Consider the following 25,082-nt stretch of genomic DNA (forward strand, 5'->3'; position numbering starts at 1 on the left):
CCCTTTATTCTTGTATCTAGTCACAGAGGTAGGAAAAAAGATTCTTCAGTGTTTAGAACTTGCCTTTGGCAAAAAATAATACTGCTATAAGTGGATGTATTTCTTTGCTGCTGAATGTAGCTACTGATTAGAGATGAGCTATGTAACAGTATCATTAGGCAATAGAAACATTGCTGTGATGTTTTAGCTATATGTAAGAAATTATAAGGCTTTTATATTCATTTGCTTGATGAAGACTAATTTCATTAGACATACTATTATTTTGGGCTTATCTGTTATATATAGACATGGTTTCTGTACTCTATCACCAAGCCTTTTGTATTAAGTATACAGAATGTATACAGAATTTGTCATATTTAATATATCTCCATGTAGCTATAAATGGTTTCCTTTTTTTTTTTTTTTTTTTGACAGAGTCTCACTCTGTCGCCCAGGGCCCAGGTTGAAGTGGAATGGCATGATCATGGCATATAGCAGCCTCAACCTCCTGGGCTCAGGCGATCCTCCCACCTCAGTTTCCTGAGTAGCTGGAACCACAGGCACACGGCCACCATGCCTGGCTAATTTTTAAAAATTATTTTTCATAGAGACAAAGGCTCGCTGTGTCGCCCAGGCTGGTCTTGAACTCCTGGGCTCAAGCAGTCCTCCTCCCTCCGTCTCCCAAAGTGTTGGGATTACAGGCATGGGCCACGTGCACCCAGCCAGCTATATTTTGAAGTAATGCGAATACAATCTGAATTGTAAGAGTATGTTTCAGCAGATTTATTAGGTAAGATATTTGTGAACTGCCAAAAGTAATCTGTCAGATATTTCCAAAATAATAAGCATAATGGGATATTTTGTCCTTTTATTGATTCCATATTGAGACAGACATTTTTAAAGTTATAAAGAGGGTGAGACAAAGGAAACAGTAGTGCTTTTTGGGAAATCTGATTGACACAAATGTATTCATATCATTTATCTATATGATTTTGTATTAACTATAACTCATTCTGGGTTTTTTCCCACAAGTATTGTGGCTATTTAAAATTTTATCATATGGGTCAGATCTTAGATGTAAAATGCCTAAAACCACACTCAGAAGTTCAAGTTAGGGTGCTGATAAAATGCATCATATTAGATTCTCAGTATGATTCTTCCACTTTGAAAAGGTAGAGAAAATAGACACTGTGGTGAGGGACAGGACAAAAGAATTGTAATTACACAGAATCATGTTCTAAAAATTATATTTGTATGGTGGTTTATTGTTTCAAAATGCTTTTACTTTCATTACCTCATTTCAGGATTTCAATAGCACTGTAAGGTAGGTGGGACAGATAGCATCTTTGTTTATTGAGGAAGAAATAGAATGTCAGAAAAGTTGAGTATTATGTCTGAATTTACACACAATGCCTGATAGAACTGGCACTTGAACCTAATTCTCTTGATCTCCAGTGTAATGTTCTCTCTGTCTTATTGCCTAATTGAAACTTGAGTTTACATCCACTGTAAGACATAGAATTAACTTAGTAAATTGTCTTATGCATTATATTTTCAGAGAAGTTATAAGCCTCTGAAGCAAGGGACACATCACCATTTTGTGTTTTTCTTCTGAAATTGATTCTTCCCAAGCACTTAGGAATGTGCCATCTTATTTATGTGATACTAACATTATTGTCACCCAAGAAGTCATTGCTACTGGTTCTTTCTCTCTCTGATGGTGGTAATCAGGCAGGCAATGAACAATCTGTCACCTTTTATATGGTCTACTCAAATCTATTCCCAGTTTTTCTTTCTAGCCTAATGCCATAGTTGTATTCTAGGTACCTTATATCTTTTAAAAATTGAGATATAATTCATATGCCATAAGCTACAGCATTTTAAAGTCTACATTTCAGTGATTTTTTAGTATATTTACAAGGTTGTGTAGCAATCACTACTATCTAATGCCAGAACAATTTTCATCAATCCAAAAAGAAACTTCAGACTCATTTACGGTCGCTCCTATTCTTCCCTTCTCCTCTCCCCAGGCAACCTATTATTGTCTTTCTCTATGGATTTGCCTATGCTGGACATTTATATAAAGGGGATCATATACTGGGACCTTTTGTGTCTCCTTTCTTTCACTAAACATAATGTTTTCAAGGTTCATCTATATCATGTACTTGTTCTTTCTGATGGCTGCGTAATATTCAATTGCATGGATATGTATCAGATTTTGTTCATCTACTGATGGATATTTGGGTTGTTTCTACTTTTTGGCTGTTATAAAGAACGCAACTATGAACATTTGTGTTTGAGTTTTTGTATGAACATGTATATTTTTAATTCTCCTAGGTGTATACCTAAGAAGTAGAATTATTGGGTCATATGGTAATTCTATGTTTAACTTTTGAAGAACTATCAAACTGTTTCCACAGTGGCTGCACCACTGTTTCCACCAGCAATGCAGAAAGACCTTATATTAATTTCTTTTTTTTTTTTTTTTTTTTTTTTTTAGAGACAGTGTCTTGCTCTATCATCCATGGGGAATGCAGTGGTACAATCATAGCTCAGTGTAACTTTGAACTTCTGGGCTCAAGTGATCCCCCTCAGCCTCATGAGTAGCTGGGACTACAGTTTTCTGCCACGATGCTAGGTTAATTTAAAATTTTTTGTAGAGACAAGGTCTCACTAGGTTCCCAAGCTGGTCTTAAACTCCTGGCCTCAAATGATCCCACCACCCTGGCTTCCCAAAGTGCTGGGTTTATAGACATGAGCCACTGCTGGGCTCGTACCTTACATTTTTTTAGTGGACCATTCATCTCCAAGCCCCACCCCCTCCTCCCCCCAAAAATACGAGTGCAGTGCCACAATCTCAGCTCACTGCAACCTCTGCCTCCTGGGTTCAAGCGATTCTTGTGCCTTAGCCTCCCATATAGCTGATTACAATCATGTGCCACCACACCCAGCTAATTTTGTACTTTTAGTACAGACAGGGTTTCGCCATGTTGGCCAGGCTAGTCTCAAACTCCTGGCCTCAAGTGATCTGTCCGCCTTGGCTTTCCAAAGTGTGGAATTACAGGTGTGAGCCACCACACCCGGCCTCCAAGCCTATTTTTTATTTCATTTTCTGCCTCTATCTGATAATATACTTCCTCTTCTGCCCACCTCTACCCCTATTAACTACCTATTGAAATTCTGTGCATCCTTCAAAGCCTAATTCAAATGCTGCTTCTTGTGCAAAGCCTTCACAGGTTACTAGGGCTGGAAGTGATTTCTCCCTCATTAATGCATATAGTTGTATCATTTCTTTCTCTTTGAGGCCTTTTGTAATAGTTGTTAGAGTCTTTCTTATTTCTTCTACCACATTTTTGTATTATCATAGTGAGAGAGATATACATATCTAAAATGGGCCTTTAGTAAATATTGGATAAATGAATGAGAGACTACTGGAAATCCTTAACTTGGCTTTTTAAAATGTTACAGGAGACATATAATATTTATAAAATTGGAATATTAATATCTGAATACCATTTTAAATAATTTTATAATTTTTCCACTGGAATGATGTTTTTACCTGTCCTCCCAACTGGCAGGTATGTATATCTACAAATATCTCCTAATTTCTTGGCCTTGCATTAAACTGTTGTATGAGCAGTTGCCTTTCAAGGTCATTTGACAACTGGTTGCCTGCATTTATCTATTGGATCTGGCATCTTTGTCTGTAGTTACATGTTAAAGAAGCTGTGTTACAGTACAGCTCAATGTTTTTAGGTCTGAAGTTAAAGATTCATTTTGTAAAATTATAGTACATCATTAGATAATAAAATAAATCTAAAGTATTTTAACTTTACTGTCTTTATTAGGCTATATTTATTTGGTGTCCATTGTGAAAATTGATGACCAACTAGCCAGATATGCCAAATAATGTAGTCCAGATACTGTGATCCTTTGTTTATAAATGTGTGATATCCTAGTGGTTAAAAGCATGGACTCTGTAGGTATGTGGCCTGAGTTTGAAACCTTACTTTTTTTATTTGTTAGCTGTGTGACTTTGAAGAAGTACTTAATCTTTCTGTTCCTGATGTTTTTCTCTATCTACAAATATGTTAACTTTCCCTGGCTATACATATTTACATATTATAGTAATATATATGTAGTGTATATATTATACAAATTATATATGCCATACATGTTATATGTTTATATGTATATTATATATATTACATATAATATGTAAATAATATACATATTACATATTATTCATGAGTACTCATGTTCATATTTACATATATACACATATATACATTTAGCAAAATAAGAATCATACTATTTTGAATCTTGTGCATTTTACTTAATTTTATTAATACTCTCATATGCCATTAAATATGCTTCAAAAACATTTTTTTTTAATTTTTTATTTCTTTTCACAGCTGAACCAGTGGTCACAAAAACATTGTTTTTAATGACTGCATAGTAGTCCATCATGTAAATGTATAACATGTATTTACCAAATTCTATATTATAGTTTTTCCTCATTTTTGGAATTTCAGTTAATGCTGCAGTGAACATCCTTGCACATTAATTTTTGTCTGGCTTTCAGATAATTTTTTAGTGAGTTTTTAAAGGTATTTGATACACATTTCCAAATTGCTTCCCAGAAGGATTGTATATTAATTTTATTTAAGAAAATTCATTTTGAATTAATTTTATTTGAAATTGGAGCGTTACATGTTTATTTTTGTAAGTTGATTTTTGCTCATACATTCATTCATTTCGACAAATATGTATTAAATTCATACTATGTGCCAGGTATTCATAGGCCCAAAGTATAGCACTGTAAACAAAGTACAGTTTTTAATCTCATGGAGTGTTCCTGTCTAAAGGACTCCAGGTATCAGTGGGTTAGTTTTTGTTTTCCCATATTTCAGAGTCAGAATTGAATAAATTATTTAGAAAAGAGGAAAACTTTTCTCTTAATGACCTATCTATGCTATCAAGTTTTTTTTTGTTGTTGTTTTTTGTTGTTGTTGTTGTTGTTTATATTCTATCTAGTCTATATAGATTTTCTCAGGATTACGTTCGTGTACTTGTTTCAATAAAAAGTAAATGCTTTTATTTTTATTTTTTGAGATGAAGTTTTTGCTCTATTGCCCAGTCTGGAGTGCAATGGCATGATCTCGGCTCACAGCAACCTGCATCTTCTCCTGGGTTCAAGCAATTCTTCTGCCTCAGCCTCCTGAGTAGCTGGGATTACAGGCATCCCCCACCACGCCTGGCTAATTTTTGTATTTTTAGTAGAGATGAGGTTTCACCATGTTGGCCAGGATGGTCTCAAACTCTTGACCTCATTACAGGTGTAAGCCACCGTGCCCAGCCCCTGCTGTTTTTTGGTATTATTATTATTATTGTTATTTTTTAATAGATACGGGGTTTCACCTTGTTGCCCAGGCTGGTCTCAAACTCATGAGCTCAAGCGATCTGCCCATCTGGCCCTCCCAAAGTGCTAGGATCACAGGCGTGGGCCACTGTGACTGGCCTTAATATTGCTTTTCATGCTCTGTATTAGTCACAGAAGATACAATGCTCTTGAGGAAACTTTAGTGTATGTGTGTTATACCTGTAGTCATGTCTGAAGGTAAACAGTCACAATGTCCTTTGAAGTCCATTCCCATACTCCCTTGTTTCTATAATAATTTTTCTGCTTATATTTAAGTTCTAATTAAGTCATATTACCTTAAATTGTAGTTATTCTAATCATATTGATATCAGTTTCATGGATATTGCATCTTTATTTCATTAATAGGTTGAATCATTTATTTTGGACCAAGAAGATCTGGATAACCCAGTGCTTAAAACAACATCAGAGATATTCTTATCAAGTACTGCAGAAGGAGCAGACTTACGCACTGTGGATCCAGAGACACAGGCACGACTAGAAGCATTGCTAGAGGCAGCAGGTACTTTATTTTTTGTTTTATCTTTTTCATCTCTTTAAAAGTCTAGATCTCTTTACAGAGTTACGTGAGATTACCCCAAAATTCTATGACATTATACAAAATTTAAAATCTCTAAAATTTATTTTTCTTTTTATCTCCCGAAGAAAATGTTCACATTTTGTATTTCTGGGCTCAACTCTTATATTTTTAAGGTATTAAGATAATCAGCATCCTGGCGCAGTGGCTCATGCCTGTAATCCCAGCACTTTGGGAGGCCGAGGCAGGCGGATTGCCTGAGCCTCAGGAGTTTGAGACCAACCTGGGGAACGTGGTGAAACCCTGTCTCTACTAAAATAGAAAAAAATTAGCCGAGTGTGTTGGTGTGCGCCTGTAGTCCCAGCTACTCGGGCGACTGAAGCAGGAGAATTGCTTGAACCCTGGAGGTGGAGGTTGCAGTGAGCTGAGATCACTCCATTGCACTCCATCCTGGGCAACAGAGCGAGACTCTGTTTGGAAAAAAAAAAAGAAAAAAAAGATAATCGACTAGTTATCAAAGAAAACTTACCTATTAGCCATTATAAAATAAAAATGTGGGAGATAAATTTAGTTAATCATTTATGATTTCTTTATCTGTACTGATTTAGGGAGCTGCATATTGATTACTTGTGTATTCGCTTTATGTTTAACTTGATTTTAAATAGCTAATTTTTTATATGTAATACACATTATAAAACAGCTAAAGTGATATGAAATATATTAAGTAGATAAAAAAACCTTCCCATTTTCTGTCAAGGTTTACATCTACTTCTAGACTTTTCTCCTTGTGGTGATATAAATACATGTATATGTTTGAATATATATGATTGTTAAAAACGAAGTAGGATCATAATACACAAAATACAACTTTTTTTCCCCATATGATTTATTGTGGGCATCCTTCCATGACAGTTTATATTGATCTTTCTCTTTTTATTGAAGGGTACCATAATATTCTGTTGCTTGGATGAATCATAATTAATTTTACCAATTTTAGCTTATATCCAGTTTTTTAATATCACAAATAATGCTATAGTTTATAGCCTTATATATCGGTAACGTTTCTTATTTGTGCAAGTATCTCTTTAGGACAGAATTTTAGAAAGTGTTATCAATGGGTAAGAATATATTTGCATTTAAAATTTTGGCAGCTGACTGGGCGCCATGGCTCATGCCTGTAATCCCAGCACTTTGGGAGGCTGAGGCAGGCGGGTCACTTGAGGTCAGGAGTTTGAGACCAGCCTGGCCAACATGGTAAAACCTCGTCTTTACTTAAAAAACACAAAAATTAACTGGCTGTGGGGGCACACACCTGTAATCCCAGCTACTGGAGAGACCGAGGCAGGAGAATCGCTTGAACCCAGGAGGCGGAGGTTGCAGTGAGCCGGGATCGTGTCACTGCACTTCAGTCTGGGTGACAGAGCAAGACTCCGTCTCAAAAAATAAATAAGTAAAATAAAAATTTGACAACCATTATTAAATTAGTCCCTCAGGTTTGTGCCTGTATTTATTTCTTTATTCACTGAAAAATCAACAGTTTTTGAGAGGGCCTCACACCTCAGACATTGTTTTGTCAGTTTCATAAATGAAAAATACATCACCATTTTAGTTTGCATTTATTTTATATTATTAGTAAATTGTGTGGTAGCTCTTTATAAATGGTGATATAAATTCATTGAGTGTTGTGTATATAATTTTTTAATTTTAATTTTATTTGTAAGAATGAATTTAATTTAAAATGTGGCCCCGGAAGATGGTTGTGACCAAACGAAGAAACAATTGAATTGTTTGTTATAATATTAGAGACTATCCCCCCTCTGAAGATACTACTGAAAATAGTACAATCAGATATTCTGTACTAGAGATCTTATGGTGTGACTATGTATTTTGAGAGAAATCTCATTTATTTGATACAGTTAGCATCATGTGAAGTTACATATGGATTAGGTAGAGGACAAATTAATATGTGCATTGTAAAGGTAGAAAGACTAAAACATAGGTGGTTATGCCATGGCCTTTTGACATTAGTGGCAGAATTGAAATGATGAACCTTATCTTCTGTCACCCTAACCTATGGATTCTATACCATTTCTTTTTCCTAGATAATAGTGTTTAGAAATGTAATTACAATTTGCACTTTTATACTTTTTTTTTTTTTTCCTGCACTACCTGATTGATTGATGCACACTGAAGGAATTGGAAAATTGTCAACTGCTGATGGTAAAGCTTTTGCAGATCCTGAAGTACTCCGGAGACTGACATCCTCAGTTAGTTGTGCACTGGATGAAGCTGCTGCTGCACTGACACGGATGAAAGCAGAAAACAGCCACAATGCAGGACAAGTGGACACGTATGTGTTTAATGACTTTTGGGAATTAGACATTTTCTTGAGTAGATTTTGGGAAAGTAGCGAATTTTGGTTGAATATATCTTTTGGTGGAACTTATAAACTTTATTTAGCTGGATGGATATTACATTTTAAGTGGATATATAAATGTATATGTATTATGTAGCTATAAAAATGGATATTTTTGTTTCTTCATTCAGCTCTTATTCATTGAGCATTCTTGTGGAATGTATTACACTAGAATCTATGAGAAATCCAAACTGAATAAGATCTGTTTTCCAGTTATAAGGAAGTTACTTATTCTAAAAGTTATTATAGTAAACTCTAAACTGATTGCTTGAGTACTAATACATGAAATGAGTTACTAATGCAGTAGTCTAGTTGCTGCTTGCTACTCAAATATGGTCCATGGGCTAGCAGTATCAGCATCACCTCAGAGCTTGTGAGAAATGCAGAATCCCAGACCCTACTCCATGTCTACTGAATCAGAATCCGCATTTTAACAAGAAATAGGAGTAACTCGTACACATTAAAGTTTGAGACTCAGTGGTCTAGTTAGTCATTCTGTGGTAAAATAGTTTTCTTAGGTGTTCGCCTTCACTGTTACTAAGTAAAAATTTCAGCCATAGGATTATATCCCAAAATATCTTTGGGAATCGTTATATAAGTAGAGTTTAAAAACTTGTGCATCTAATACAGGGGTGTCCAAATTTTGGGTTCCCTGGGCTACATTGGAAGAAGAAGAATTGTCTTGGGCCACACATAAAATACAACTACTAGAGGCTGGGCTTGGTGGCTCATGTCTGTAACCAGGCACTTTGGGAGGCTAAGGTGGGTGGATCACTTGAAGCCAGGAGTTCAAAACCAGCCTGGACAACATGGTGAAAACTCATCTCTCCTAAAAATACAAAAATTAGCCAGGTATGGTGGCACACATCTGTAATCCCAGCTACTTGAGAGGCTAAGACACAAGAATCACTTGAACCTGGGAGGTGGAGGTTGCAGTGAGCCAAGATTGTGCCACTGCATTCTATCCTGGTCAACAGAGTGAGACTCTGTCTCAAAAACAAAACAAAACAAAATGCAAACACTAATGATAGCTGATGAGCGAAAAGAAAAAAAAAATTGCAAAAAATTTTCATAATGTTTAAAGAAAGTTTACAATTTTGTGTTGGGTTGCTTTCAAAGCTGTCCTGGGCCATGGGTTGGACATGCTTGGTCTAATGCTTTAAAAAACTTTATTTAAAATTTGTTATAATATGTTAGGAGATTTTAAAAGATAAAAATGACAGCTGATTTCAAATTCACTCACTGGCTTTCTGGCTTGGTTGATAAACATGAATAATTGAAGTTCCAAACAAGATGCTCAGCAAGTAATATGTTCATATAATTTTTTTCTCTTACTGTATTAACATTTTTCTTTGTGTGATTATTTATATTTAATATAATTTATCATAGGACCCCTGAGTCTTTTTGTTTCAGTTAATTGTTGAATGGTTTTGTTTCCAGTCGCAGTCTAGCAGAAGCTTGTTCAGATGGGGATGTTAATGCTGTTCGTAAATTGCTAGATGAAGGCAGAAGTGTAAATGAACATACAGAAGAAGGAGAAAGCCTGCTGTGTTTGGCTTGTTCAGCAGGGTATTATGAATTAGCACAAGTAAGCAGAAATAATATTTAGTGATTAAAATTGTGGAAGGGTTTTGATGTTTTATTTATTTTTGTCACTTATAAGATAGATTATAATTAGAGGCCAGAGTCTTCTCTTCCCCCATCCCTCTTCCCTTTTTGGTAATAGGTAAAGTAGAAACAGATACACAGTTTATTTTGTTGCCTGTACATGCAACTGAGAATGGTCCATTTTTCTGCCACTTACTCAAAGCTAATCCTAATGATTAAGAAACAAATAGATATAATAATAATTTTAAATTTGTCCTTTGAAATAATATACAACTGTAATGGAAAGTAGTCATTATTTTCATCACATTCAGGTTACCCCAATTCTTTTAATTTTTTTTCCTTCTATGTTAGAACAGTACTGGGAATTAACCATGTTTTTACCAGTTTCTGTCTTGTGAGTATAGTTGAGTATAGTGTTCTTTAGCTAGATAACCTCAAGCATAACATTCTTTGACAAGAACCATCACATTTTATAATAGGATGGCTAATATGATTGTGTACTTTATTTAAATATTAATATGTAATGATGTTGTAAAATACAGCATGTAACCTGGCATGTTGAGCAGTGAAAATTGGCATAATTTTTTCAAAAGGTCATATTGATTTTTCCTCACCCCTATTCTAGAAGAATATCTTCAGAGATTCAGTATATTCTCTAGAAATACTATTGAATAGTAAGAATTAACAATTTCTCTGTGTGTATATGTGTTTTAAAGGTATTGCTTGCTATGCATGCTAATGTTGAAGATCGAGGGAATAAAGGAGACATAACTCCCCTGATGGCAGCTTCCAGTGGAGGTTACTTAGATATTGTGAAATTATTACTTCTTCATGATGCTGATGTCAACTCCCAGTCTGCAACAGGTATGTAGAAAATGATGTCTTAATTGGGAGAAAAAATCGACATAATTGTTACCTGAGAGAGAGAAAAATTAGATTTCTGAGGAAAACCAGTATAAACCTACAGAAAAATCTTAGCCCTTATGTAGAATCTTTGAGTAAAATACAAAGTAATTTGATATCCTCAAAAGTCTTTAAAAACACACTTAGATTCCCCTTTAGTCAAGATTGGGTTTTTGTGGTATGAACATAATGGAATATTATTCAGACTTTAAAAAAGGAGGAGATCCTGCCATTTGCCACAGCATGGATGGACTTGAAGGACATTATGCTAAGTGAAATAAGCCAGACACAGAAAGAAAAGTATTGCATGATCTCACTTTTTTTTCCCCACATTCTTATGGACATATGTATGCATGATCTCATTTACATGTGGAATATTGAAAATTTACGAAAAGAGTTAAATATATAGAGATAAGACATTGTTTACCAAGTCAGGGGTGGGGAGAAGAAAGGGGAGAAGAAATGGGAGAAGTAGGTAAAAGGATACAAAGTAGCAAATATGTGGAATGAACAAGTCAAAAAGTCTGTACAACATGAGGACTATAATTAATAATAGTGTATTATATTCAGGATTTTTTGCTAAATGAGTAGATTATGTTGCTCTTGCCACAGGGGGCAAAATTGGGTAACTATGTGAGAAAAATGTTAATTTGTTCTTTTTTTTTTTTTTTTTTTTTTGAGACGGTGTCTCGCTCTGTCGCCCAGGCTGGAGTGCAGTAGCCGGATCTCAGCTCACTGCAAGCTCCGCCTCCTGGGTTTAGGCCATTCTCCTGCCTCAGCCTCCCGAGTAGCTGGGACTACAGGCGCCCGCCAACTCACCCGGCTAGTTTTTTGTATTTTTTTTAGTAGAGACAGGGTTTTACCATGTTAGCCAGGATGGTCTCGATCTCCTGACCTCGTGATCCACCCGTCTTGGCCTCCCAAAGTGCTGGGATTACAGGCTTGAGCCACTGCGCCCGGCCAATTTGTTCTATAGTAACCATTTTATTATGTATGTGTCTTACAACAACATGTCACGTACCTTATGTATGTAATATATATGGAGGCAAAACTTATAAACTGTATTTCTTATAATTCTTTATCTTCAATACAAAACCCTTTAGATTATAGATAAACCTGAGTGTTTACCCTATAGGGTTTTACATGTTGAGTTTGTGGAATACATTTACTAATAAGATTTTAGAATTTATTTATTTATTTATTTATTTATTTTTGAGTCTCACTCTGTCACCCAGGCTGGAGTGCAGTAGCACGATCTCGGCTAACTGCAACCTCCGCCTCCCGGGTTCAAGAGATTCTCCCACCTTAGCTTCCCAGGTAGCTGGGATTGCAGGCACGTACCTCTACTCCTGGCTAATTTTTTGTACTTTTTTAGTAGAGACGGGGTTTCACCATGTTGGCCAGGCTGGTCTTAAATTCCTGATCTCATGTGATCTGCCCACCTCGGCCTCCCAAAGTGCTGGGATTACAGACGTGAGCCACCAAGCCTGGCTGAGATATTCTTGTATAGCAAGAGTCCCCAACCTTTTTGACACCAGAGACAATTGGAAGACAATTTTTCCACGCATGGGGGAAGGAGAGGGGGATGTTTTCGGGATGAAACTGTTTCACCTTAGATAGTCAATTGTCTCATAGGAGTGTGCCACCTAAATCCCTCGCCCATCATTCATTTGAACTGAGCAGCTTTGTGCATACTATAGTTGGAACCTTTGAAAGTGGCTCCCTGTATTAATTAAATACAGAAAATATCTCTTACATTTACATAAAAGAAAACAGTTAATTTTAGAGCATGTTGGTGAACCACCAGATTGATTTACTTAATTTTTTATCTGATTATGAAAATAATATATGCTAACTATAAGAACATTTGAGAAATGCAGAGAAGTAGGAAGAATAAAAGATAACGCTCCCATAAACTCTGTGGCACAGAAGTCACTGCTATTACTATATTAGTTTAGTTCCTTCCAGTATTTTTGATGTATAAAATTATGTAGTTGAAATTATACCCTATGTGCAATTTTGTTTGACTTCACTTATTTTCTATTTTATTAACTTTTTTTTTTTTTTTGGAGTCTTGCACTGTTGCCCAGGCTGGAGTGCAGTGGCGCAATCTCGGCTCACTGCAAGCTCCGCCTCCCGGGTTCATGCCATTCTCCTGCCTCAGCCTCCCTAGTAGCTGGGACTACAGGCGCCCGCCACTACACCTGGCTAATTTTTTTGTATTTTTAGTAGAGACGGGGTTTCACCATGTTAGCCAGGATGGTCTCGATCTCCCGATCTCGTGATCCGCCTACCTCGGCCTCCCAAAGTGCTGGAATTACAGGCATGAGCCACTGTGCCAAGCCTATTTTATTAACTTTTTAACAAACTTTTTTAAAGGTTACATAATATTTCCTTAAATTGATATACCACCAATTTTAGGGGCAGAGGGCATTAACTGGTTGTGAACAACAGCAAAATATGTTAAATTAAGATGATAAAATAAATTGCTTTGTTCTGGTTAACAGTATTATGCTATATACACACTCCTTTGAAAAATACTCTAAAAAGAGGATGCCGCCATCAAGGAAGTTTTAAATTTCTCCTTGAGGATTCTTGGTGATCATCAAATTCAGTTGTTTTTAAGGTTGTTTTCTGTCAAATAACGCTAACTTCAAGCCAAACAGTTTATGGAAGCACAGATATAATATTACACAGATAAAAGAGGAGTTGATCTAAAGTAGAGATAGTTGGGGGCTTTAATTTCTGGAACCTAGGTCTCCCCATCTTCTGTGCTGAGGAACTTTTTGGAAGCGGGGATTTCTAAAGTTCTTTGGAAGACATTTTGAAAACCACCATATTGTTATCAGTACCTTTATTTTTAAAAAGTAGGTGAACATTTTGAGAGAGAAAAGGGCTTGACTGAGATGAAGTCCCCCTGTCTTTTTTTTTTTTTTTCCTTAGGTGAAATAGATACACTATGTAGAAGGAAGGGATTATTATATACAATGCAGTAAGCACATGTTCTTTGATGGGCTGCTCTGTACACTCTCCATGTGGCCATTTAAGACGTTCTTCTCAAATCCCACACATACCCCTCCTCACTTCCACTGATTGCCTTAACTCATACTTCATACTTCATTGGGAAAATAGAAATTTCCGGAAGGAAATTGCATCATCTTCTCACCAATAATTTCTAGTCAATGAACATATTTTAATTAGTTCATTCATTTTGTTCAGTAGGTTGCACCTACTGCCTGCATGTCAGAATCGCTTAAGAGAGCTGGTTAAAAATACAGGTTCTCAGGAGTCTTCCTTCTGTACTGCAAAGCAGTCAGTCTCAGGAGAGACCAGGGGTGATAAACCATAGCTCTGTATTGCAGCTCTCTGAGGGGATGTGGTCACTATTCTAGTCACCTGCTTTTACTTAATGCATTTTGTTTGATGTCAGATGTCCTTTCTGCCTTTAGGAATCCTACTTAACTTTTGAGGTCCAGTCCAAATGTAGCTGCTGATGCTTTTTTAAAAAACAAACAAAAAATTCCAGTTTTTTGAGATATAATTCATATAGCATAAAATTCACTTGATTTAAGTATACAATAATGATTTTTAGTAAATTTATAGTTGTACAATCATCAGTACAATCTAATTGTAGAATATTCCCATCACCACAGAAAGATCTCTATGCCCATTTGGAGTCACCTCAATTATTCAGACAACTATTAATCTACTTTCTGTCTCTACAGATTTACTTTTCTGGATATTTTATATTGTCCAGATCTTTATAATATATAGTCTTTTGTACTGGGCTTTCCGGAAAGTCTTTGTATTGGGCTCAAGTGATCCTCCCACCACCTGCCTCTAGAGTAGCAGGGACTACAGGGGTATGCCACCATGCCTGGCTCAGTTTTTTTTAGTATAGATACTGTGTTGCTCAGGCTGGTCTCAGACTCCCTGGGTTCAAGCAATCCTTCCACCTTGGCCTCCCAAAGTGCTGGGATTACAGGTGTGAGCCATCGTACCTGGCCAGAAAATCATTTAATTAGTAAGAAAATTGGCCGGGCACAGTGTAATTGGCATAATTGGCAGATTATGCCTGTAATCCCAGCACTTTGGGAGGCTGAGGCAGGTGGATTGCCTGATGTCAGGAATTTGAGACCAGCCTGCCAACATGGTGAAACCCTATCTCTACTAAAAATATAAAAATTAGTGGGGCATGGTGGTGGGCACCTGTAATCCCAGCTACTTGGGAGGCTGAGGCAGGAGAATCACTTGAAGCTGGGAAGCGGAGGTTGCAGAGAGCCAAGATCGTGCCATTGCACTCCAGCCTGGGCAACAGAACGAGACACTATCTCAAAAAAAAAAAAAAAAAAAATTAAAGTGATGCTTCTAACCAATGATAATGAAAAAAAGTTGAGATAGTAGTTGTAGTGATTTGTGTAAGGGAATTGAAGAGGTATACGTAGAGTATTAGCATAATCATAATTGTATCTGTTCTGTCATAATTTTATATTTCTTTTTATTATGTTTTTTAAAATCTTTTATTTATTTTTATTTTTTAAATATGTATTCTGCTCATGTATTATATTTCTTTTTCTTCTTTTTAGGAAACACCGCACTAACTTATGCCTGTGCTGGAGGATTTGTTGACATTGTTAAAGTGCTCCTTAATGAAGGTGCAAATATAGAAGATCATAATGAAAATGGACATACTCCCTTAATGGAAGCAGCCAGTGCAGGTCATGTGGAAGTTGCAAGAGTTCTTTTAGATCATGGTGCAGGCATCAACACTCATTCTAATGAATTCAAAGAAAGTGCTCTTACACTTGCATGCTACAAAGGTACTTAATATATGTATGAATATTTATAATGTTTTTCATAACCACTTTGATTATTTGAGTATTGAGTATTTGAGTTACTTTATGTTGCTTATGTTTTCCCTGTGCTATAAAATTATCTAGTTTATAAGAAATTATATAGAAGATCTATTTTAGTCTGTATCGCCTATAATATAGTTTTCTAGTGTATGTTTATTATTTTAATTCATATTACTACTTAGCTTAGATTTAGAGGGTTTCCATTATTTGCTAAGTTTTATTTTATATGATTTTTCCATGTTTATTTAAAAAATAGTACATGCCGGCCGGGCGCGGTGGCTCAAGCCTGTAATCCCTGCACTTTGGGAGGCCAAGATGGGCAGATCACGAGGTCAGAAGATCGAGACTCTCCTGGCTAACATGGTGAAACCCTGTCTCTACTAAAAAATACGAAAAACTAGCCGGGCGCGGTGGTGGGTGCCTGTAGTCCTGGCTACTCAGGAGGCTGAGGCAGGAGAATGGTGTAAACCTGGGAGGCGGAGCTTGCAGTGAGCTGAGATCTGGCCACTGCACTCCAGCCTGGGCGACAGAGCGAGACTCCGTCTCAAAAAAAAAAAAAAAAAAAAAAGTACATGCCAAAGTAATAATACACACAATACTGAAAACCTGAAAAACACAGAGTAACACAAAGAAAAGAAATTTTTTTTTTTTTGAGACAGAATGTCGCTCTGTTACCCAAGCTGGAGTGCAGTGGCGCGATCTCAGCCCACTGCAACCTCTGCCTCCCGGACTCAAGTGATTCTCGTGCCTCGGCCTCCCAAGTAGCTGGGACTACAGGCATGCACCACCATACCTGGCTAATTTTTGTATTTTTAGTAGAGACAGAGTTTCACTATGTTGGCCAGGCTGGTCTTGAACAGTAATCCTCCTGCCTTAGCCTCCCAAAGTGCTGGGATTACAGCCGTGAGCCACCACACCCAGCTAAAGAAAATAAATTTTAAAATGACATGTGATGCTACCATCTAAAGATAAAAAAGCATGTAAACAATACTTTAGTGTATACATTTCCAATTTGTTTTTAAGTATGTTTATAAACAAACATATATATATATTTTAAACAAAACAGTTATACGCTAACAGTTTTATAATCTACTTATTTTATTTAGCACTACATCATGGACATTTTTCATCTCAATAAATATTCTTTATTTTTTATTTTTCATTTATTATTATTTTTTTTTTGAGACGGAGTTTGACTCTTGTTGCCCAGGCTGGAGTGCAATGGTGCGATCTTGGCTCACTGCAACTTCCACCTCCTGGGTTCAAGTGATTCTTCTATCTCAGCCTCCCGAGTAGCTGGTATTACAGGTGCATGCCACCATGTCTGGCTAATTTTTGTATTTTTAGTAGAGACAGGGTTTCATCATATTGGTCAGTCTGGTCTCCTGGCCTCAAATGATCCACCTGCCTTGGCCTCCTAAAGTGCCAGGGTTATAGGCGTGAACCACCATGCCTGGCTTATTTTTTATTATTTATAGAGACAGAGTTTTCCTCTGTCACACAGGATGGAGTGCAGTGTCACTGTCATAACTCACTGCAGCCTCAAACTCCTGGGTTCTAGCTATCCTCCTGCCTCAGCCTCCTGAATAGCTAGGATTACAGACTCACACCACCATACCCAGCTAATTTTATTTTTATTTTTTTGTAGAGATGGAAGTCTCACTATGTTGCCCAGGCTGGTCTCAACCTCCAGGCCTCAAGTGATCTTCCTACCTCAGACTCCCAAAATGTTAGGATTACAGGTGTAAGCCACCATGCCTGGGCTCAATAGATATTCTTACAATGTAACTTTTGATGGTTATATACTATTTCACTATTTCATTTAGGATTAAAATTGGTTGCATATGTCACAAAATCTAAATTAATGATTTGAGCGAAAGAGAAATCCAAGGGTAAGCCATTTAGGGCTAGTATGGCAGTTCTATTGTCATCAAGAGCTCATAATTCTATTTTTCTGCTCTACTATCCTAGTATGTGGTTTGTATCCTCATGGTTACAATAAACCTATAAACCAAGATGATAGCTAGGACCCCAGCAGTTCACATTCTAGGAAAGACGTTAAGGGCAAAATAAGGAGTGCCTCTCAATTTAGTAACTCCCTTTAAAGAGTATTCCTAGGTGTGCAGCCTTGTAACTACCACTTACATCTCATTGGCTACACATAGCTGCAAGAGGGGCGGAGAAATATAGTCTTCTAGTCAGGTATGTTGCTCCCCAGATGAAATTGGAGTTCTGTTACTAAAAAAGAATAAGAGAACGCTGGGTGCAGTAGCTCACACCTATAATCCCAGCACTTTGGGAGACTGAGGCAGGAGGATCTCTTGAGGCCTAGATCAGTCCTAGCTACTCGTGTAGCTGAGGTGGACGGATCCCTTAAGCTTTGGAGTTCAAGGCTGCAGTGAGCTATGATCATGCCACTGCACTATAGCCTGGGCAACAGAGACCTCATTTCTAAAAGTGAGAAAGAATAAGAGAATGGAGATTACATAGGGAACTAGCAGTCTGCCAAATACATCAAATAGATGTACCATAATTGCCTATTTTTGGACACTTAAATTGTTCCCAGGTTTTCACTATTATTAAAAATACTGATAACATCCTTGTACAGACATTTTTGTGTAATCTCTGATTATTTCCTTAGGATAAATTCCTGGAAGTGGAATTTCTGGGTCAAAGGGTATGGATATTTTTAAGGGTTTTGCTACATATTGCCAAATTGCCTTCTAGAAAGGTTCAAGCAATTTATACTCCCTCTGACAATGTTTGAGTGTGCCCTGGTCGGGCGCGGTGGCTCACGCCTGTAATCCCAGCACTTTGGGAGGCTGAGGTGGGCGGATCACAAGGTCAGGAGATCGAGACCATGGTGAAACCCCGTCTCTACTAAAAATAGAAAAAATTAGCAGGGCGCAGTGGCAGGCGCCTGTAGTCCCAGCTACTCGGGAGGCTGAGGCAGGAGAATGGCGTGAACCCGGGAGGCGGAGCTTGCAGTGAGCCGAGATTGCGCCACTGCACTCCAGCCTGGGCGACAGAGTGAGACTCCGTCTCAAAAAAAAAAAAAAAGAGAGTGCCTTTTGCCCCACCCTACACCCTCACCAACACTGGGTATTATCATTCTTTTTAATATTTGCCATTTTGATAGTAAAAAAATGGTGTCTTGTTTTAATTTGCATTTCTTTAATAGGAAGGTTTAATATTGTTTTCATCGGTTTAATATTCACCTGCATTTCTTTGCTGAATTATCATTTCATATCCATCACCCATTCTTCTGGAGTGTTTGTCATTTTCTTATTGACTATCAAGGCTTTTTATATATTCACTGTATCAAGAGGATTGGAATTATTTTAAATGGAGTTTTCTGTGCCTGCTTATTGCTACAGTGGGTTTATGGTTATTTTAAAGCTGTTTTTCTGGAATATATGATCCAAAGATACTTTACTTGGCTTTCTATTTGATCTCAATGTTTTGATTAGATAAATAATTTATGTATATTCAACCAAGGTAAAAGCATTATTGCTTTACTTAACTTGAATTATGTGCCTTGGACTAATTCAGTCTTTAAAGCCTAGATAATAAGACCATGAAAAAAGCCTATATATTGCTTTGAATGGGCTTTGTAAAACTGTTACTGATTTATTTATTGAATGCAAAATAAGTTCTCAAATTCCTGTATAGACATCTGAAGAAAAAGATTCCATACATTAATATTTAAATATTAAACTGATAGTTCTTTTAAAATTTTTGTTCCGTTTTTCAAGGCCATTTGGATATGGTTCGCTTTCTGCTTGAAGCTGGTGCAGATCAAGAGCACAAAACAGATGAGATGCACACTGCCTTGATGGAGGCCTGCATGGTAATTTTAAATTATAGTCACTTGAGATTTTATGGGAAGAAAAGGTCGTGTTTAAGCCTTTAAGAGTTATTAATTGGGCCGGGCGCGGTGGCTCAAGCCTGTAATCCCAGCACTTTGGGAGGCCGAGACGGGCGGATCACAAGGTCAGGAGACCATCCTGGCTAACACGGTGAAACCCCGTCTCTACTAAAAAATACAAAAAACTAGCCGGGCGAGGTGGTGGGCGCCTGTAGTCCCAGCTACTCGGGAGGCTGAGGTAGGAGAATTGCGTGAACCCGGGAGGCGGAGCTTGCAGTGAGCTGAGATCCGGCCACTGCACCACACCAGCCTGGGCGACAGAGTGAGACTCCGTCTCAAAAAAAAAAAAAAAAAAAAAAAAGAAGAGTTACTAATTGCCGAGTGCGGTGGCTCACGCCTGTAATCGCAGCACTTTGGGAGGCCGAGTCAGGCAGATCACATGGTCAGGAGTTCGAGACCAGTCTGGCCAATATGGTGAAACCCCATCTCTACTAAAACTACAAAAATTAGCCAGGCATGGGGCAGGCGCCTGTAGTCCTGACTACTCGGGAGGCTGAGGCAGGAGTATTGCTTGAACCCGAGAGATGAAGGTTGTAGTGAGCAGAGATTGTGCCGCTGCACTCCAGCCTGGGCGGCAGAGTGAGACTCCGTCTCAAAAAAAAAAAAAAAAGTTATTAATTGGTGTTGGGTTTATATAATTTCTTGATGCTAAATTAAACACACTTAATGCTTGAATGGCTCTGCTTTTGGAATGCTTTTGGAATATAACAAAGTATTTGACCTTAGGGATATTATTGATAAAACTCTAATTCTGGAGATAGTAGACATAGTTCTAGTGTTTTTACAGTTTCATATTAAAATCTTAAATAGCAAATTGACCTCAAAATATATTGACTCAAACTGTATGGATAGCCTATAAAACATTTAACTGTGTTTTTTAAAGGATAATCGAGAATCATATTTTTAATACACAATTCTCTGTGTCACAGAGAATAATCACCTTTAATGCTGTCAATCCAGAAATCCTTTTTCTACTTCTGTAAGCACATACATATATCATGCATATATGCATATCTAAAAGAGAATGCAAATACAAAGAAACTCAAAGCATTCTGATAAGTATTTAAGACAGATTTAATGGCAAGAAAATTACCTGGAAGTACAAATGCGTTTTTCAGATGTGATTAAATAAGCTCATCATTACACATGTTAATTTCTATTTTGTTGACTATTGCTGTTTAACAAATCACTTAAAACACAATGGCTTAATGCAGCAGCCACATATTACCTCTATCTTTTTTTTTTTTTTTTTTTGAGACAGAGTCTTGCTCTGTTGCTCAGGTTGGAGTGCAATGGTGTAATCTTAGCTCACTGCAACCTGCCTCCCAGGTTCAAGTGATTCTCGTGCCTCAGCCTTCCAAGTAGGTTCAAGTGATTCTCATGCCTCAGCTTTCCAAGCCTCCCACCTGTATCTTACACTATTTCATGTATCATATGATTCTATGGGTTGATTAGGTGGTTTTTCTGTTGGTCTCTCCCTCTCTCTGTCTTTTTTTTGAAGCCAGTCTTTCACTCTGTTGCCCAGGCTAGAGTGCAGTGGCACCGTCATGGCTCATTACAGCCTGTACCTCCTGTACTCAAGCAGTCCTCTCGCCTCAGCTTCCCAAGTACCTGAGACTAGAGGGGCACATCACCATGCCCAGCTAACTTTTACATTTTTTGTAGAGATAGCGTCTCACTATGTTGCCTAGACTTCAAGAAAAAAGTTTTATTTATTTATTTATTTTTTACAATTCCCCTCTTAATATATGTACACAATATATGTTAGCAGAATCTATCAAAAAAATATTCAAAAATTTGGCTGGATGTGGTGGCTCATGCCTGTATTCCTAGCACCTTGAGAGGGTGAGGCGGATGGATCACTTGAAGCCAGGACTTCAAGACCAGCCTGGCCAACATGGTGAAACCCCATCTCTACTAAAAATACAAAAATTAGCCAGGCGTGGTAGTGTGCACCTGTAATTCCAGCTATTTAGGAGGCTGAGACACAAGAATCACTTGAACCTGAGAGGTGGAGGTTGCAGTGAGCTGAGATCACACCACTGCACTCCAACCTGGGTGACAGAGTGAGACTCTGTCTCAAAAAAAAAAAAAAAAAAAAAATCAAGTAAATTCAAGTAAAATAATTTATTGAGAGCTTAGAGGAGATAGGCACAATAGCAGTTCCTTGATCTGTAGACATTTATAAATCCTTATTTTCTTTTCAATTAGAAATGCATTTCAACTACCAGATAACTCAGTATAGTAATTTGGTTAAAATATTTTATTTTACATGTATTCGAAGTATTAGTAAAACTAAAATTTTAATGTGAGGTCATCTGTTTTTGGCATTATATCAAAAGTGGTTAAGGCTGGGCTAGTCATTTAGTTAAGTATAATAAAAGTCTTGATGGATATTGAAATTTAACAATCAAGGTTTATTTATTTATTTATTTCTAAGACGGAGTCTCGCTTTGTCGCCCAGGCTGGAGTGCAGTGGCCGGATCTCAACTCACTGCAAGCTCCGCCTCCCGGGTTTACGCCATTCTCCTGCCTCAGCCTCCGGAGTAGCTGGGACTACAGGCGCCCACCACCTCGCCCGGCTAGTTTTTTGTATTTTTTTTAGTAGAGACGGGGTTTCACCGTGTTAGCCAGGATGGTCTCGGCCTCCCAAAGTGCTGGGATTACAGGCTTGAGCCACCGCGCCCGGCCTAAGGTTTCTTTATTTAATTCTTTTTTGTTTTTGAGACAGGGTCTCTGTCATTCAGGCTGGAGTGCGGTGGCGTGATCTTGGCTCACTGCAACCTCTGCCTCCTATGCTCGAGTAGTCCTCCTGCCTCAGCCTCCCAAGTAGCAGGGACTACCGGCGCATACCACTATGCTTGGCTGATTTTTGTATTTTTTGTAGGAACATGGTTTCACCCTGTTGCCCAGGGTGGTCTCGCACATCTGGGCTCAAGCTAGGTGTGAGCCACCATACCCAGCCTTATTTCTTTAATAAAAGAACTACTAAACCTTATTTTTCTTTTTCTTTCTTTTTCTTTTTTTCTTTTTTTTTTTTTTTTTTGAGACGGAGTTTTGCTCTTGTTGCCCAGGCTGGAGTGCAGTGGTGCTATCTGGACTCACCACAACCTCTGCCTCCTGAGTTCAAGTGATTCTCTGTTTTGGCCTCCCGAGTAGCTGGGATTACAGGCATGTACCACCACACCCGGCTAATTTTTTATTTTTAATAGAGACAGGGTTTCTCCATGTTAGTCAGACTGGTCTCACATTCCCGACCTCAGGTGATCCACCCGCCTCGGCCTCCCAAAGTGCTGGGATTACAGGCGTGAGCCACCATGCCCAGCCTAAACCTTATTTTTCTACTCAGTATTTATTTTTCATTAGCAACATTATGGTCATTTTTGAAATATAGTACAATATAGCCTCTGACTTTATGTGTCACAACAAGCTTTAAGACCTACATAAATTTTGCCATTAAAATTTTGAAATTAAAGAAGGGTATTTATGGTGATAGGTAGAATTGATACCCACCATAAGAGTATTTTATTGTTAATTGCCTTATTATCTATGCAGATAGGCCATGGTAAAAATTTTTACAAATGAGTATCTTTATTTTTACATCATTGCAAAATCTTTGCCTCATTGCAACAAGGTGTTGTGATTAGGAAAAATATAGGATAGTATCAATCCAGAGACATTTATGTTGGTGACATAATCCCAAGTGGTAATGACTTCACATAATTTGTTGTGTTATTTTTTGGCATACTTTTGTTTCTGAAATAGATGTAATACAGTTTCTACATTTGAATATGACACCTGAGTTTGAGGGTATGACTATATTTGACCTGGCAGTGGTATAACCTAGTTATAGTTATTTTGAGGTAGCATTGACTATAGATTTCACAGTTTTTTGAACTTCAAAAAATGGAAATTTACAATTATTTGGATTTGTGACTGTTATGTCACCAACTCTCATTCTTTTGGAGAATTTTGGGCTTGCTCAAAAGTTGGTTAAAATAATTTGAAAATTACTTAAAAACAATATTGATGAACTTTTGATAAGGCTCAGATGAGCATGATATTATATAGGCTGTCTATGCTGAATCTTCTAATCTTGTCTTTTTTCTTCGTATCTTTTCCCAATCTCTTGCTTTCTTCTCTCCCACTTAAAAAAATCTCAAAACAAAAAATTTATCTTCTTTCTTTACATCTGAAAATCTGTAGGATGGACATGTAGAGGTGGCACGTTTGCTTTTGGATAGTGGTGCTCAAGTGAACATGCCTGCAGATTCATTTGAATCTCCATTGACGCTAGCCGCCTGTGGAGGACATGTTGAATTGGCAGCTCTACTTATTGAAAGGGGAGCAAATCTTGAAGAAGTTAATGATGAAGGATACACTCCCTTGATGGAAGCTGCCCGGGAAGGACATGAAGAAATGGTGGCACTACTTTTAGCACAAGGTAAAGCAATTTTACTTTTTTGTTTTTGTTTTTTTTTTTTGAGACGGAATCTCCCTCGGTCGCCCGGGCTGGAGTGCAGGGCTGGAGTGCAGTGGCGGGATCTCAGCTCACTGCAAGCTCCGCCTCCCGGGTTTACGCCATTCTCCTACCTCAGCCTCCCGAGTAGCTGGGACTACAGGCGCCCGCCACCTCGCTGGGCTAGTTTTTTGTATTTTTTAGTAGAGACGGGGTTTCACCGTGTTAGCCAGGATGGTCTGGATCTCCTGACCTCGTGATCCGCCCGTCTCGGCCTCCCAAAGTGCTGGGACTACAGGCTTGAGCCACCTCGCCTGGCCGCAGTTTTACTTCTTTTAGAAAAATCAGTTTTCTTTGGATGTTTTGTGTTAGTACTGGTGAAGTTTACTACAACTAGCATGCATATATATATATATTGCATTGATGATAAATTCTGAACACCCTGGAGGAAACCACAGAAGCAGAGAAAACAGATGATTATCACAATTCAGAAAAATAATATCTTTATTGTAAGTCTCTTACAACTAGTTTTATCTGTTTTTATACTTTCTTAGGAGCAAATATAAATGCCCAGACAGAAGAAACTCAAGAAACTGCTCTTACTTTGGCTTGCTGTGGAGGATTTTCTGAAGTTGCAGACTTTCTTATTAAGGCAGGGGCTGATATAGAGCTTGGCTGCTCCACACCTCTGATGGAGGCATCTCAGGAGGGACACCTGGAATTGGTTAAATATTTGCTGGCTTCTGGTATGTGGCTTTAAAATGCCTTATTGCACAGAAAGACAAATACAAATAATAGTTTATTTATATGTGGAATCTAAAAACATTGAGCTCATAGTAGATAACAGAATGGTGGTTACCAGAGTGTGGGGATGAAGGTGGGAGGAGGGTACACAAGGAGAGGGGAAATGTTGATCAAAGGGTGCAAAGTTTCACTTAGATAGGTGGAATAAGTTTTAATGATATATTGCATAGCA

General features: G+C 37.7%; 1 protein-coding gene across 11 annotated transcripts in view; it reads left to right on the top strand.

Annotated features, from left to right (window-relative positions):
• Positions 1-25,082, top strand: part of ANKHD1 (ankyrin repeat and KH domain containing 1) — a 130,095-nt gene that overhangs the window by 27,574 nt on the left and 77,439 nt on the right. For 10 of the 11 annotated variants that reach the window (XR_013394881.1, XM_077937106.1, XM_077937107.1 and 7 more), the window contains exons 2-9: positions 5,768-5,921; positions 8,130-8,286; positions 9,793-9,940; positions 10,677-10,824; positions 15,450-15,683; positions 19,475-19,569; positions 23,854-24,091; positions 24,661-24,852. Coding sequence is in view for 10 of the 11 variants with exons in the window: in XM_077937106.1 (XP_077793232.1) it covers positions 5,768-5,921; positions 8,130-8,286; positions 9,793-9,940; positions 10,677-10,824; positions 15,450-15,683; positions 19,475-19,569; positions 23,854-24,091; positions 24,661-24,852 (1,366 nt within the window). In the remaining variant the exon portion in view is untranslated. The remainder of the gene's footprint in view (positions 1-5,767; positions 5,922-8,129; positions 8,287-9,792; positions 9,941-10,676; positions 10,825-15,449; positions 15,684-19,474; positions 19,570-23,853; positions 24,092-24,660; positions 24,853-25,082) is intronic. The other variant, XM_077937110.1, reaches the window with a different exon arrangement.

Source organism: Macaca mulatta, chromosome 6 (genome assembly GCF_049350105.2).
Source record: "Macaca mulatta isolate MMU2019108-1 chromosome 6, T2T-MMU8v2.0, whole genome shotgun sequence".
Taxonomy (NCBI): domain Eukaryota; kingdom Metazoa; phylum Chordata; class Mammalia; order Primates; family Cercopithecidae; genus Macaca; species Macaca mulatta.